The sequence below is a fragment of the Labrus mixtus genome, chromosome 8 (assembly GCF_963584025.1).
Source record: "Labrus mixtus chromosome 8, fLabMix1.1, whole genome shotgun sequence".
NCBI classification, from domain to species: Eukaryota; Metazoa; Chordata; class Actinopteri; order Labriformes; family Labridae; genus Labrus; species Labrus mixtus.
In genome coordinates this window covers 23,178,043-23,194,949 of record NC_083619.1, presented here as the reverse complement: position 1 = coordinate 23,194,949, position 16,907 = coordinate 23,178,043, and the positions used below count along the sequence as shown (strand labels likewise).

The window sequence follows — 16,907 nt, the reverse complement described above, 5'->3', positions numbered from 1 at the left end:
TTCCTTTACCTTCATAAATACTGGGATCTCATTTCTTACTGTTACAGAATCTCAGATTGATGAACTACACCTCACAGTTACATTGCGGTTGTAGCACTGTGTATCATGGAGCATTGAGGTTCATCACAAAGTTTAACTCATTACTTTTGCTGAACATTTTGGATAGTCTTCCTTCTCCATACGCAGACTTACTCTATGGTGTATTCTCATCTACAAGTCTATTTTGTGGTCTCCTTCTTCGTACCTACATCAGTCAGGAGAGTACAGGAACTTACACTCTTTGGTCCTCTGACCTTTTCTTTCTTTCTTTCTTTTAAAAACATTTTTGAAGGTCAGAACTGAACAATTGGAGAAGGTGTTTCATTTGCTTCTCCCTTTATTTGAAATTGATAACACAAAAACCTGATGAGAGTCTAATGAGATCCTTTGACAGTTTTTTTCTTTAATGACTTGGAGGCAAGCACATCTGGCTCGTTGTTCTGCCAGATTTATTTATTGTGGTTCATTTTGACACATTTTGGCTGGTTTAATGTGTTACTCTAAGTCTTTTGATGTATTATAGACATGTATATTGTGTTATGTTTGTATGCATGACCTTCTCATGGTTCGTTGAAATCTTTGTTAACTGGGCTGTTGTCGGTCTTGGCCAAAAGTAAATCTTTTTTTAAGTCACAATTAACTTTTCCTGGTTAGATACAGGTTTAATTAAACAAATAATGGAGACTGGGATATTTAGCATCATTCCATGGAAAAATATGACACACTGAAATAAATATGTAACAGAAATTATTGTGAAAATCAACCTTGAATTTCCAAACTGGAATGTTACTTGAATGGTAATATTAAAGGTCTCTTTGAAATAATGTAGATGAATTACTTTAAATTACTACTGTTGATTTTCAGAGAATTGATTTGGTCCAAAATACTTTTCATGTCCAGAGCTCTCAGAGAAAGGAAGCTTTCAAACATTTCAGATTGCCTTTTTGTCACATTTGGAACTTCATGTTGTGTCTTGAACCTTATTTTAAGCTGAATCTTGTTTCAGGTCTTAATGCCTTGCTTGGCCATGTCCAAATGTTATCTCTTGAATTTTCCTGATTTGAACACATTTCATTTATTGAAAGAGTAATCCCAGTGGTATTTGTCCCCATATGTTTTAATTGGACTCCTCGGAAAACATGTTAAGCCTTCAGTATATCCCCTCTACATTATTTGGTTGCTAAGGCTCAAGTGTGGATTGGGGCTTGAAATGGAAATCAGACTTTACTATAAATGAATAATGAATGCTAGGGAAGCTTGGACTTATGATGTCAGTTTTTCTATTTGATTAGATAAACTCTATTCCTGTAGGATGTACAGCCATTGATGTATATTCAAAGATAGATTGCTGGTTTAGAATACATCAATTTTTTTAAATGAACTAAGGAGACTCTAAAGTGTGGTTTTTAGAAATCTCCCTAAATACACGTAGAGATGTTTGTTTGATCATGCAATCAAAAAAAAGGAATGAATTGTAGTATTTTTACAGTTTTACAACAAGCACACAGCAAAGTGTCCTACTTCAACAACAGTCATATCAGTAGTAACATATGACGTCCAGCTAACAGAGTGAGGTTACAGTGTTACCTTACAAATATTCCTTTCCACATTTGGTCTAGCATTGAAGTTTTTCTTTAGGAGAGGTGGGAGAGTCACAGAGTCACCTCATTACACCAGGCTGTGTCACCGTGAAATTGAAGAGTCCGATTAGGCTTGTTTTCGTCGCTCTGTGCTGTGGCCAATTTTGTCATTCTTTGGGGTGGTAATGTAATACATCTCAAGCAAATTGTTTGCGTCCCCCCCTCCCCCTGAAATATAAAGCAGCCCCGCCAGCGCTCCCCAAATTGTTGCAGAAATATTAGGAACGGATCACAAGTTAATTCCCCATGCTTCAATTTTCTGCCGAGGCGAAATGAAATTTGAATTTGCGAGGCTTGGGCCACTGCCACTGAAAGCCTGTGATTTGTTTCAATGACAGGGCCTATTATTGAAGTTGTGCATTGATGTAGGCATACAGTATGGTAATGTCTACCTCCCCCCCTCGTCCCACCTTGGCCCTCATGGTAGAGGGGGCGTCTCATTCATGTGATGTAAGCTGCCGAGACAAGGAGGAAGCCATGAAGAAATCGGCAACGGGGAGACTTATTAATATGGAAATCAGAGCCTGGCTGCATTCTCTGTGTACAATATTGTGTGTGTGCGTTGTGTACATACAAGTGCTGCTTACTGCATGCACTAACCAAGGCTGGAAGTATAAAAAATGAAAATCTATTTTCAGAAAAGAAGTGATGAAATAAGAAAAAAAAAAACCCTGCTCACATAAGAACATCCTTACACACACACACACACACACACACACACACACACACACACACACACACACATATGTACACCCTATCTGAGGCCTGAACTATACTAAGCGCATTCAGGCTTTATTTTGGTTATCCAGCTCCACTACCTTCACTAAGTCACAAAAAATGGTTATCGTGGGCGTATAACCGGTGGGTTTCTGCGGTTAGTTGTGACTGTTATAACTGAAGTTATTCTGGGACGCTGAGATTCTCTTTATCGAACACAATTGATTCTCTGCCAGAGAACAAACTAGACACAAAACCCCTTTGAAATGTCCCAGCTTGTCTAGCTCCTACATACATAATATAATTACACATGTAAATCAGGTTAACTTGTCGTGCACGTGTAGATAGCTGTAACTATCAGAATAATTATTTCTACATGATATATAAAGTAAATTATAAATCATCAGATAGCGAGGTCAGACACAAAAATATACCAACACAAAAAAGAGTGGCTAACTAAGGGGATGGAAAAAGATGATAAATTAGCAGACAAATTGAGATCAACAAAATTGAACAAAAGGCGACAGGGGAGTGGCCAAAACAAATGTATTTTATTTGAACAAAAGAATGAAAAAACAGAGGAGGGAGGGCTGCAAACTGCAACACAGGTACACCATGGAGTCCCGAGGTCCTATCATACAACAGACAGTCGCTAGGTAATTTGTAGTTATTATAAGGAAACACAATGAAAGATACTGGTTCATATTTGACTCTGTTGCAGCACTGACATGAAAGGGGCGGGTCTTACACATCTCAACCAATCACACACACACAGGTGCAGGCTGTTGGCTGCACATTGACATATTTAAAAAAACATACCAACATACTTTACTATTGACAATTGAGAAAAAGCAATTACATAATCCATGTGAAAAAAAACAACAACAACAACACAGCGGCAGGAACAAAGTGCAAGAAGGACAGCTGAGGATTTAAAAAAATAAAGTGTTCTCAACCTTTCAACATAACAGGCAAAGAGTTTGAGCCTCCTAGTGAACAGCGACATAAAGCACCCGCTTGCAGTCACAACCCTAATTGTGCATAACTGTTATCCTTCGTGGAATCAAAACGTATGAGTTATAAAAACATTCACCCCCCCTGTACGGTGTGTGTCGATAATGACATGAAGCATTTAGAGCAAAATGGTTTTTTTTGCACCAGGCTGTAAAGATGTTTATTTGTTGGAGATCACTCTAAGTGGACACTCAATGAGCGGCAGGTTTTTGTGCTTCTACACTGGCTTCATCTTTTCAACACCGGAGGTTGCCGCTTGCTCGGAACACACCCGCCCTCCTGAGGCTTACCTCCCGAACATGAAATCCTGCCTCTGAGCTCATAAAGCCACACCAACCCTGTCTGCTCCACTACCTCTGAAGCTTGATCATACAACAAGTGCAGAAAAAGGACATGTTGACGATTTTACTATTCAAGGCTGCTGTCCCACCAGAGGCAGCTTATGTTGACGTACTTTCCCTCCATATATTATTTACAAAGAAAGCGCGGGGCCTAATGAGCTCTAATTAAACGCCTGAGACTGAGAGATGACTGGCAGGAAACACTGCAACATGTGACAGGCATCTGGTGGAAGATAAGTGAGCAGGCGTTTGGCAGAGAAGCGTGTGGTGGTAGAAGAGGATCGCTGGGGGTCGTCTGAACCTGACTTTCAATCTCTGTCAATCAAGCTGGCTACAGCTGTCACGGTTCACAGGGCAATGGTGCAGAGGTTCGGAGGCATGTGTATGTGTGTTTAGTGTCAGTGCAGGTTTAGAGCCGGAGAGGATGTGTTTGGGACTGATATGGTGTGTGCAGTTTATGTTGGATCATATGGTTATGTCAATTGTACCATTGCAATGTTGTTGTTTAAAGGGACATGGAAGGTTGCAGTCCAGTACTAGAAAGGACATTGTGTCCACTGCACGATCGACTCACTTTTTCTTTGGCTTTCTAATCAGTCACATGTTCATCTGCTCATTCAGAGACAGTCCAAAACACTCTGAGGTGAATCATTCTGTCGTATCTGATCTCTTACTAGAAGGCTTTTAGCTCGATTTGGAAAAGTTGTCTATTGCATTTTCTTCAAATTTCCTTTCAACACAAGTGCAATGAGGTTTTTCTATGAATCTCTTAACACTTCATGGTGGTCTTTTTCAATAAATGATTTTTTTAAGAATAGCATTGGAGAGAAATGTCCCCAACATAAAAAACAAACAAACTCCAAGCAGCTCTAACAATCAACATGCTGATTTGCTAAATGTAAATTGCTTGGATAGTAAAAACAACAAATCTCTCCTGACTTTTGCTCTGTAGTTTCTGCTTTGCATATAAGATAATCACAAATCTATTAAATGTACATATGAATGACAGCCTGGTGTCACCTATGACTGGAAGAGTCAAAGACATTTCAATTCCATAATAGAGGCTGATGACGGTAAAGTACTCTTATAAAGCTCTGTGCTGTAACACAAATCTTGACTGTAAAGGATTTACTGTTACCAGTCTGTGCACGTTTCAAATGCAAACAGGAGAGCAACAAATGAACTTTGGAATCAAACAGTCGGCTTTGACACAGTTCTCATCAGACATGAAAAACACCCATCTGAGGCAACAGATGTCCAAAGTGTACAGAAACGGAATCTTCTCAAAGATGACAGCGTATCAAAAGCATTTTGCATGAAAATGACTAAAGGAGGGAAACATGAAACAAAAAAAAAAACATGGGCTGAATAAAACAAGGCACAAAGCCATTTATGCTCTGAGCAACTTTTAATGTCATGCCAACTTTGTAGTAGTTTAAGAAAAAAAACCATCACGTTACCCGTCAGCCTTTTAAAAGGGCAACAACCTACAGCTTTTGTAAACGTGCACAACATACTTGGGGGTTGATTGCATTAACAGAAGAGAAGAGGTCAATTGTGAATAATTACACACTTTGAATGGTGCATGAGAGCGGTTATATTGAATGTACAAAACAAGCTGATGGCAAACAGCTAGAATCAATACTTCTCTTTTGTTCCCAATCACAGTGTTGCTGCATTTTTACATTTGGAAAACGGTCATACATTGTGTTCTTTTTGAAGAGGATACTTTGCAATAATCTCAAATAATTTTTGCAGCCACTGAACTCAACACCACCATGTTTCTCAACAACGAACTTTACTTAAAAACTCCAGAGGAACATTGATCTATTATCTTTGAATGCATGTGTTCTGTCTTGTACTCTTACAATAAAAAAAACACACTTAAAGTCAGCACTAATCAGTCAGAATAAAAGTATATTCATAGTCAGTAATATGAATTAAGGAGGGAAACTTCTTGGCACATTATGCAGGTTATATGTTGAAATATCCTCAGTCTGCTTTTGCCTGAGTTTCTATAAGCAGCCGTTGGAAAGCACATACTGTAGATATCCTCGGGGTTTAGATCCTTTCTGTGTGGTTCAGCGAGGTGCGATGCTTGTCATGTGAATGCGCTGTGGAGGAGTTACAAATTTAGACTCCTTTTTAAGTGCAAGATACAGTTGGGGAGCGTGTTTCACTACTTTTATGAGCTCTGGATTCCCATTGGGAGAGGGAGATACCGAGTTTGTCTATAGCTGGAGGGGAACATTGGGGAGCATATAATAACACTAAAATGTTTCATCCCTTATCTCAAATTAGTATTCCCTTCAACCCAAACTGTCTTTGAATAACTCTCATGTATACCTCAGAGGGAAGGTTCAGGATAAAATGTGCTCTCTTTTGTCTTGAAATTTGCTTTTGTTTAACATCTGTCAGCAGACTAAAGTCAACGGGGAATAAAACATCTCTTTTTAATTTCTACAAGCCTGCAGTCGTGTAACCAGTGGATATTCTTACTTCTTCGTGTGTTACAAAGCAGATGGTTCACAGGGAATTGAATTACACAAGCACAAAAAAAAAAGAGCGTATTGTGTTGAATAAAAACTGTTTGAATGTTCTCAATTAGCAATCAACAAGTCCCCGGGAAAAAATAAATAAAATCTGTCTTTGCAAGTGGTAATTCTGGCAAGCACGTTGCATCAACTGTGAATACAAATTAAAAGATCGATGCAGCAGGAAATGTGAACTAATGAGTGAGTAGCTCTAAGTAGTTCTTAAGTATAGATTAGTTTCATAATTACAATTAATAAATGCTCGATTTTCTGAAAATTCTAATTCAGATTTAAAAAACGTTATTCGTCCCATGGGGGCCATTCAAAGGCAAATAGAGCAGTATTATGAAGAAAAAAAACTTAACTAACATTAGACAAGTTTGGATGGAAATGTAGCCGATTGACTTGATGCCTCGTCATTTAAAAACTCTAACTAAAAAGATCTCTCTCTCTCTTTAAGCACAACACACAGTATATATAGGCTATACAATAATGACATCCGTTTAGCAAACATAATTTCCACTAGCTCTAATCTGAATGTAAAAATCACCAACTTTGAAACACAAATAAAAAATTGCATGTATCAAAAGCCTTGTATTTCAGGTGACATCGTTCTTGCGTACAAGACTTGGAAAAAAACAACCTTAATCTTAGTTTTTAAGATTGTTTCCATGCTGTCTCTCATCAACATCCAGTGACTTTTATTCTCTGATTGGAATCCTAAATACATGATTATATTACGCTCTCACCGCCCCCACACCCTCTCCAGTGGGCTACATGCCTCTCATTTCCTACGTTTTAAATGCTTAATTGAATGACTTACTACTTTTAAATTAGCAAACTAGAAATAGCTTCTAATATTTGCAGTTTACTGGATTACAATACAGTGCATTTACATATAAGGAGGTATTCATATGTACATTTAAATAGCATGCTGTAGTGTCCATAGTATACATTTTAAGGTTTGTCAAATTGCCACTAGAGGAAGAACAACTTTCTTGACTCTTTGAAATGCTGGAAAAATCACCTCGATTTACACTCAACTTTTAAAGAGACCAGATGTTTCTGGAGTTATATTCTTTACATTTTTAGACCACAATCAACCCAAAAAAAAACCCAAAAATGATATCTATGCAGAGAACGAATTGTTCAGTCTCCATTTGCTTCGTACATTATGTTATTAAGGAGGTGTTCGCACATCCAACTATCACATGAAGTAGGTGTGTAGGACAATCACAACAGTTGTGATTATTTTCTAATAGATTGGTGAGGCTTAGCAAGAGGAGTGTGGGATTTTTTTCTTTTCAAGTGATATATTACATTATAAAAGTTGTTTGAAACACAGATCTGTTAGAATTTTTATCTGAGGATGACTTTCCTTACAAAGTTTCTATCACCTAAAATCGCACGTCTTATCTGATTTTCTGCTTTAAGATTTATAATCTCAATTACAGGATGCTTGGGTCTTTTTGGGAATAAAATCAATAAACATGATATTGACACTTGAAATGAGACAAGGCTCTTTCATTGTTGTTACAGTACTCTGTGTATGTATAAAGGAAAGGCAGAAAGAAACATTGAAGTTCGAAAAAAAAGAGCACAAAAGAAAAGGTGAGGGAAAAATAGAGAATGACATGGGGGGTGGGGTGGGGTGGGGGGTGGGGGGGGGGGGGGGGCGGGATGAGAGAAATAACACATTAGCACTTATGGATTAGCTGCCTGTGATTCCCAGGCCCCGCTGCAGCCCTGTAGATGTGCAGCTCTGACCGAGCAGTCGGCCGGCAGCGGTCATGTCTTAATTAACGAGCAGACATCTGATCAATATGTGAGGAACGATGGAGAGCAAGACGTGAAAGGTGGGACAGCTTGCATGGTTCAAGGTTTTTGTTTTCCGTTGATGTGGAATAACATTAGAAATCGATAGCGCGGAGGGCCCGGCCACACACTCTGACGCTCCACTAGGGAGGGGTGAAAGAAAGAACACCCATAATACCCTCCCATTATAGCTCCAACATCCCTTTTCTACCAGTCAAGATCACTGTACAGGGTGATTTGTACCTTCTGTACTCTTTGTGCAATGGGAGTCTGAGCCTTGAAAAGCCAGTTTTATAACTTGTGCTCTGAAACAATTCTTAGATCATTAAAGAAAAGTTAAGAGTTATTCCTCAAAAAACTCTGTAACCTTTGTTGGTGTACCTGATTATAAACATGCATCTGGATATGAAATTTGGGATTCCTGTCCTTTCTCACAGTGACTTTAATAGTCTACACAGCTTCATCTTTGGACGTTTCGTACCCACAACTTATGACAACTCGAGAATAAACAAAGCAGATAATGTTGTTTTCATATTATTACACACATATGTCATTCCCAAGCACATCCACTGTATTACCTGAAGTGGTTATTGTCACAGTTCCTAGCTAGTTATGTGTATTTTATTTTGTTATCCTCATGTTTCTTGTCTTGTGTTTCCTGTTTTACGTTAGTTACTTACCCCGTGTCTCGTTTCAGATCTGATGATGCCCTTACCCCAGCGTCTGATTACCTGATGATTCTCACCTGTGTCTTGTTGTCTCCACTCCCCTTCAGTATATAGCATGCTCTCCTCCTTCTGTGCCAGTTGGTCTTGTACCTTAGCATCAGCGTTCCGGCAATTATTTCCTAGTGTTTTCTGATAGCCTTGATCTGACCTGTTTTTTGTGTTTTTGACCTAGCCATTAGCCTTTCGATTTGGAAACCTCTGCCTTTGAGTATGTGGGTTTTCTGTGTAGCGACCTTTTTTCCCCATTAAACAGACTTTGAATCTGGCTTCTGTTTATGAGTTGAGCATTTGGGTTTATTCCTGTGGTTCAGTTGTGACATAAAGTTAAATATTTGTTCACACTACGTAAACCACTTCATGACTTTTCTTTCATTTTACCAAGCAAGACTGTCATACTACTATTACTACAACCTATACAATACAATAATCACAAATGTAAATGAGTCATAGTACTCCTTACAAAGCCTAAACAGTCACAATATTTATATGATGTCATATTGGCAGAGCCATTCCAAATTCATTGTGAGAATATAATTTGGTGTTTTTTTTAAACAGCAGCCATTCACTCTGACATTCACGACCATATCTGCAGGTTACCATTGCAAATATTTGGCTGTGTATGAGTGAAAGTTCATCAGCATTTGTGGAGCATTCTGGGAAATCACGGACAGGATGGCCATTCTGCGATAAGGCTTTCACATTTGGTTGTAGCCAGGAGGCTGCTGAGGCTGCTGGGAACTCTAATCAGTCTCTTCCCACCTGTCTCACCCACCCTCTTTCAAGTGAGTTACTGATCCACCTCTGGACAGAAATCGTATGTTTATTTTCTTTTCTTTCTCACTGCAAACTTTTGGTGGAAAATTGAATTCGATGCCCAGGGGCAGGATGGAAAATTGGGCAAAATAGCTTATTCCCCCCCCCCACCATCCAACCTTTTGCTGCTCTTTCTAATGAATGGCAAAATAAGATATCGGTGGGAGATGCTATTCTGTGCTGGGTACCAGGCTATGCAATTTAGAACTCATCAATTCAAGTTTACAGTATGACCATGAATACTGGAAGAGTGTGTCTGACTGCAGAACATGTATACATCTCTGAAAAGGCTGTGTTGGGAATATCAGGGCACCATTATGAAACTTGTCGTGGCATGTGATCAAAGCCATCAAACATAATGAAGTGTTGTTAGATTGTTTGCCCGTTCTGACAGCTACAGCTCGATGACTGAGCTGTTCATATTTCGCCGGCAGCAGTCATGATGATTAAGAAATACTAAAGATATCATGAAATGTGTGTTATTTAAAGCAACATTATTATATTCCTAAAAAAGGAAACCTCCTAGATCAAACCATAAATCTGCTCATCATTGAACAGGGCAAGGCTAAATTTGGAACCACAGCCTGGCAATGCTGTATGTCTCCACGTTTCACTGACGTGTCTCCGATGATTACCATTTAATCAGCTGCAAATGCTCTTAATTACGAGATTAGTCTCCTACCAATTAGCCAACGTGCTAATGGTTCTAATCTGCCATTGAAGTCGACTGAATCCTAATTAGGGAGTAACTGTTTCAAATCACACAGGGCCCATCTGATGGGTCATTACCAACCTAGTTATCCTCATATAAACCAACTGCAGCAAGCAACACAGGTCCCATTTGGAGAGCAGCTGTAGAGGCTTTATGATCGTCATGTGGGCCATTTCCATGCGTCATGAAACCACAATGTTTCCATTCCCTGAAAATCGCAGAGGCATTGTGATGACTCACTGATGCAATATACTCAGCAGCATTGCAAGCTGTGTTAATGGCATATGCTCAGAATGTCTTTAGAGTATTACTGGAAATGCAGATTTTAATTTGGGAAAATTTGAACATTGACATTTAACCTTATTTGGATAGGAAGCATGCTAAATTGGTTGGATCAGTATTTTTATAATCACAATGGATCAAATGAGTATGTGTTATGTGAAAAGAACAATAACACAGCTCTTCTGTCTAATCAGCTCTATATATTTTTTCAACGAGTCTTTGGAGTTTTGCTTTGGTTTTCATGCTTGTTAACCAAGGTTTTCTTTATCCTCCTATCCAGGGATGAATTATGAAACTCTCTGTACACTACCTGCTCAGGCCCAAAGGCTTGACATAGCTGTCAAATAGCTGGTTAACATCGGCCAAAAATTTAGACCAAATCAGAGCAAGAAGATAGTTCTAATTTGTACTTTTATTTAACAAGTAGGCTAACCATTTTGAAGCATAATGTAATGTAATGTTTCTATGCATCTGGAATAAGTAACTGTTTGCAAACAAGATCCCCCCCCCAATTACTTCATTGTAATGTGTGTACATAATATGGTCAAGCTGCGTTCACATCGGCCACTACTGCCCCCAAGTGGAAACAAAAATCATTCAAACGTGGCTTCACGCTAATATGTTATATTATGAGATTAATATTAATTAGAAATTAATACATCTATTAAATGACCATGACTTGCATTACTTTGCAAAGAAAAAAAGTTGTTTTGCCCCAAGCCAAACAAATAAAATTCACTGCTCAGACATCCCTTTTTATAAAATCTAATAAAACGTTCCCATACTCATTTAGGGGAACTCATCAGAAACGAAGGACATTTTACTAAAAAGATATTACTCGACTATTAATCATGCAATTATGAGCAATAAAACAGACTTTGACTTCGGTTTGACATGAATCACTGTCCTTCTCTACAGACAAACCAGACTGAATGTGGAGCTCGTAATAAAGTAACTGCACAAAATCCTGCAAACATAGATATTTGACTTGGGGCAAAATGTGGCTTTGCGCCTAACTGTATTTCATCAGACCAAAAAAACTTCTCTCTGCTGTCTATCCATGCAAGATGTCGCCTCCTCCTCTTGCACCTTTATGTTGATGCTAAAAAATGACACTTTCTGTGTTTGGGCTGATGTACAGAGTAGGAAAGAAACGCAACCAATATTTGATACATGAAACTTTTGCAATGCAAAGTGTGTTTTAAACACCAAATTTTGGAGGTTGATATTTGAAGCTGTTCACAGAAGGTGAAAAGTTAATAATTCATAACAAAGAGAAACATTGCCCAACCACACAAGGTCTGTGAAAAGTTCATACCTATCAAAAGTCTTAGTGATTAAAGGTAATAACCAAATCAGTTACTAAGCTGTACTGACTAAAATGTTGTAAAACAAAACATTTATCCAAATGATCGGCTACCTGACCCAATAATGGTGATCATATTTTATAGGATAATGAGACATCTGTGGAATCTTAATGTGTGTCGGCCATAAAAAATGCAGAGAGACATGCATTAAAACTCTTCTCTTCGCCACGGCTCACAGGAGGCGAGCTCAGCCCTCTGTCCTTGTCAAGTTAGGGTTATAATAAGTAATTTAGGAGAGTAGAGTTCAGTATCTGCAGCCGGCTGCCAGCTCTTTTTTTTCTGATTCAGACTTATTTTAGAAATGCAATTTTGGGCTGGGTTGAACTTATTCTAGGCCACAGAGCACTTTGCCCTTGTAAACCCTTAGATGTGGAATTATGAAGGACTTAGGCTCAGGGAGTTGCTGGCTTTGAAGATTCTTTCCTCTGCACTTTGAAAATTCAACCAGTTGTAATCACCTATGTGATGCCTTTATCAAAATGCATTCATCGACATTCATTCATGTTGGACTGTGACAGTCAGCTTGTCCAGTAAGTTAATTATTGAGTCATAACAGGATAACACTATAACTCTACAAAGAGGCACCTCAAAGAAATGGAAAAAACATAATCACGAGTATTTCTACCAAAAAAGAAGGTTATTTACCCCAACAAAGAGAAGCACCATTGTTAGTTTTTGATTCCTACTAATCTACTCTACAGGTAAATTCACTGCCATGAGTTTTCATCCACTATGTTCAGATATTAGAATTATTTATCAGTTTTTAAAAAATCCATCTGCAGGATCCATCTACAGCATCAAAGTCTTATAGGCTATTGACACAGTGCCTCATGGTTTCTACTGTTTTCATCGAATCTGCAATTCTGTGATTCTCCTGGTCCAAGACAAATTTAATTCACAGTGAAACGCTGAACTTTTTGGTTAAGGTTTTTTGGGGACTTTATGGACAACTGTGCCATATTTCTTGTGTAAAAGGTGAGTGACCGTTGGTAGCGATAAACAGACAAAACTAGTGGTGAATATTGCCAACAAGTAAAGCTGAATTTTAATCATTCTTAGGTTAAAACATCTGTTTGATTCTTGAAGTGTTTTGGTAGAAAGAAATGTAGCCAAACAATTCTAACTGATGTTTTTGGAGAGGTATAATGTATCATAGCAAATGTTTGATGACCAGAATATTCTGCAGTGGAGATTGAATGAGGTCCAGAATTTGATGCAGCATGCTAGTTTTCAACTGGAAGGCACTTATCAAGACGGCCTTGGTTGCTGACGCATCCAAAGTCTGAGTCTTGTTTAAAAGGCATATTATGCGGCATTCTGAATATCAATGTCTGAAAAATTAGATATACCCTAAATACAGTGGAACGTTTTACTTTACTGCCTTAGAGAGTCCTTCTAGTGAAATGTGGAGACAGGAGGGGAGTGGGGAGCTGAGGGATGATGGAGGTGTGTCTGAGGAGAGCATTGTTTTGATTTAAAAAATATTATCTGAAAGTCTCCAAGTACAAGCCTTTAGACTGCAGAAAAACCAGAACAAAATCTAAATGCGTCTTACCTTCCCTGCACCTTGATGTCAGAGATGGCATAGAAGTATCTGGAGAGGTTATTCTCATCCACCATGGTGGCTCCGGTGGCTGGCTTCAGCAGCTTAATCCTCAGATCAGTGATGGTGAAGAAGTCCCTCAGGTTCTTGGTGGTATCCAGCTGGCCGTACAGCGAGGCCATGTTGTGTAGCCGAGGTCCGGCAAACAAGGCGAAGCGGTCCTTGATCTCAAAACGCACCGTCTTGTCGTTCTTCCATACGTAGCCTCTGGAGTAGTCCTCGGTGCAGATGATGTCCAGCAGGGTGCGCTGGGAGAGGTCGTTCACCGTCTTGGGTTCCATGGTGAAGGCGTCCAGGCAGTCGGTGGCGTAGAATTGGTACGGGGTCCAGGTCCGTCCGTAGTCCAGTGACTTTTCCAAGACCATCTGCTCGGGTCGGCCGGACTCAAAGGTCAGTACGATGTCATCCGTCAGCTCGATGGTTTTGTTCCATGACAGAGTGATGTTGACCTGAAGGGGCTTTGGGTATTTCTTCCAGGAGGTGGACTGCCAGAAAGTTGTGGGGTTCCGACCCTCAAAGTCAAACATCAGCTCTGGAGGATGAGCCAGCTCCTCCGTGGTGGCATCACATTCATTGTTGCACATGTAAGGATTCTCCTGTGAAAGAAACAGATAGATCAGCACGTGTTAGTGTACACTACATTAAGGGTACAATGTTGTTTATAACACCTAGATATGTTTTTTCATGACCAATTTGAAAGCTGTTTTAAAATAGTATATTTATCAGAGTGTAGTAGTTTTGATCAAACGTTATGTTGATTAAATTCTAGGGTAAAATGTGGGGAAACAAGCCCTTCTTATTGAGGAAAGAAATGTACTCCTCCCTTGGTTTGGGACACAGATATCCTCTTCTTGCTAGCTGGGGAGAAGGTAACTCTACAGCAAGACTCATGAAAGTTTGATCAGAATTGATCAGCATGGTGGTGAAATAAATAAAAAATCAAGGCCCATGCTGAAAATATCTGAAATTTGCTGTTTCACTTTTTGCAGGAAGAGTTTTGACAAAACTGACAAATGGTAAAGAAGAAAAGCAGTTAAGAACATTAAATACAAAAGGGGTAGAGGCTTTACAATGTTCTGCCCTGAAAAGAAATCATACGTGAACGTTTGAACCGAATGTTTAAAGACTACATACATGGATTGTCTTCATTTGAACTACTTTAAACAAGACTATTTCTCAGAGTTCCAGTGTTTGTTTAATTCAAAAATAAGTATCAGCTGTTTGAACCTTAGGCTATAAATGCTGCATGCAAGCAATGTTTAATTAAGACAAGAAGATCTATAATTTTGCCATTGATGGAGTGTCCTAACGCTTGTATTGTATGACTTTAATATTTAAGAAATGTGCGAATTTATAGCAAATTCAATGAAAATTGCACAAATTGTGTTTATGATTTGGTCCACAAAACAGTTATGTGTGGCTCCTTGCGTTAAGATTTCAGATGCATGATGAAAAATGAGTCTACAGGATGCTAGAGATTGTTTAAAAACCTGCTATAGTTATTATTGGAGAAAGATTCAGTCTAAAATCTGAGTCTTGGAACACTACGCTTTTAAAGCACATAGCTTTTATAGTCCCACCCTCACTATTACAAACCCACAAGCCTCCCCCAGGTCAGCTGCTGGTCCAGGTTGTTTATTTTCCAGTGGCTCGTTACCCTGCCATCCCATCAGGATTCAGGCACCGTACTCAATAGCATTTCTATCACACTCAGGCCAGCGTGTATGTTATAATCTGCACTAGGAATGCTGCCCCCCAGAGCTTCTGGCGACACTGACCCTCTCATTAAGATGACACCGTGGATCCCAGATTCTCGTTCAGCAACCATTCCTGCCTACTCTGCCACCCAAATTGCCAGTGTAATTGATATTCCTGTGTGGTATCTCTGCTGGGATGGGAATAGAATCCCGCTGAGTGTTTCTTATGAAACACGCAAAGGGATATGCATTTTTCATGGGCCCACGTCTGCTCTGTACCACAGACATCCACTGGAGGAGGCTGGCTGTTTGTGTGAGCGTGTTCGCGGGGAGAAAGAGGAGTTCTTGATGCGTTTGTTTGTGAGAGGGGGATAGAGAGCTCTGAATGTGTTTGTTTGTTTGTGTGTGTGTGTGTGTGTGTGTGTGTGTGTGTGTGTGTGTGTGTGTGTACACGCGGTTATATCCTTGTGTGCAAGTGTGGAGGAACGGCAGAGAGAAGAGAGAGGGAGCTGAAACAGAGCCAGAGAGCACAAGACACACTCCAATTGACATTCCTCTCACCTCTGCTCCAGGAACAATGAGGTTAAGTGCAGATGAGATTCAGATCAACTGTAAAGCGGTTCGATAATCAGCAATCATCCGACACTCTACACGCAAAATTATCTAAAGGTGAGAACAGTGCTATCTGCAACATTACTCGCTTATCTCTCCGTGCATTCAGCTCTGTCTGCCACTTTGTCGGGCGCAGATCGCTGGCAGGAATACTGATAAGCAGACGCCATTATATTTCATTTGAAAAGACCAATGGCTGCTTTTCTGTCTTTGAGTAAAGACCCTAAATTCCTCTGGCTTAAAGGAAGAAGAAAAAACTACTTGATGTTTATCTTCTCCCCAGAAAGATGAATGCATGAGCGCCCTGTTTTTTAGATACAGAACTTGTTCATTTTATTCAATGTTGGACTCTGATGTGTTATCAATGGCCCACTCCTCGGCTGGAAGTGATAACTCTGCGCCGAGGTAGAAGCAGACTAAGGGATTGTGGGTCACTGGGCCTGCTCTGCTGACTCAAAGGAGCATTGCGTGATCCAATTAGGAGGGTAATAAGGGTTATACTGCCATAAGACAGAGAGAGAAAGAGTGGGAGGGACAGAGAGTATAATAGTAGAGACCTTTTAGCGATGTGTTTCTTATAAGAGCGATCTTGGTTGCTAAAAGTGTTCTCTCACGCCCACACAGATCCAGCAAGAAGCTTGAAAGGCCATAGTGTAGCCTGAAAACAGAAAGAGAGGAGAAAGAGAGAGAGAGATCTTAAAGAGAGAGGGTAATCGGGAGGATGTTTGCTGCCTGAGTTTGGCCACAGGGACAATAAATCGTACTTGTGTCAACTGTTTGCCGATGATGTGGCTCGTTATATACGCTATTTTTCCCCCCTAACAGCCTTGGAGGTCCACTCAGACCTTGACCGTACGGGGGGAGAGAGGGAGGGAAAGAGACAGAGTAAGAGAGACAGATTCCTCTGTTGTCATTCAAGCACATGGGTTTTCACTGGAATTTCTTTCATTTGTTGTAACAGTGATGTTCAGGGTGAGCAGCGGGATGGCAGCC

At 39.7% G+C, this 16,907-nt stretch overlaps 1 protein-coding gene across 3 annotated transcripts in view; it reads right to left on the bottom strand.

Annotated features, from left to right (window-relative positions):
- LOC132979438 (netrin-G1-like) overlaps positions 1–16,907 on the bottom strand; it is a 74,406-nt gene that overhangs the window by 25,625 nt on the left and 31,874 nt on the right. For all 3 annotated transcript variants that reach the window (XM_061045248.1, XM_061045249.1, XM_061045247.1), the window contains exon 3: positions 13,558–14,201. In XM_061045248.1, the coding sequence (XP_060901231.1) occupies positions 13,558–14,201 (644 nt within the window). The remainder of the gene's footprint in view (positions 1–13,557; positions 14,202–16,907) is intronic.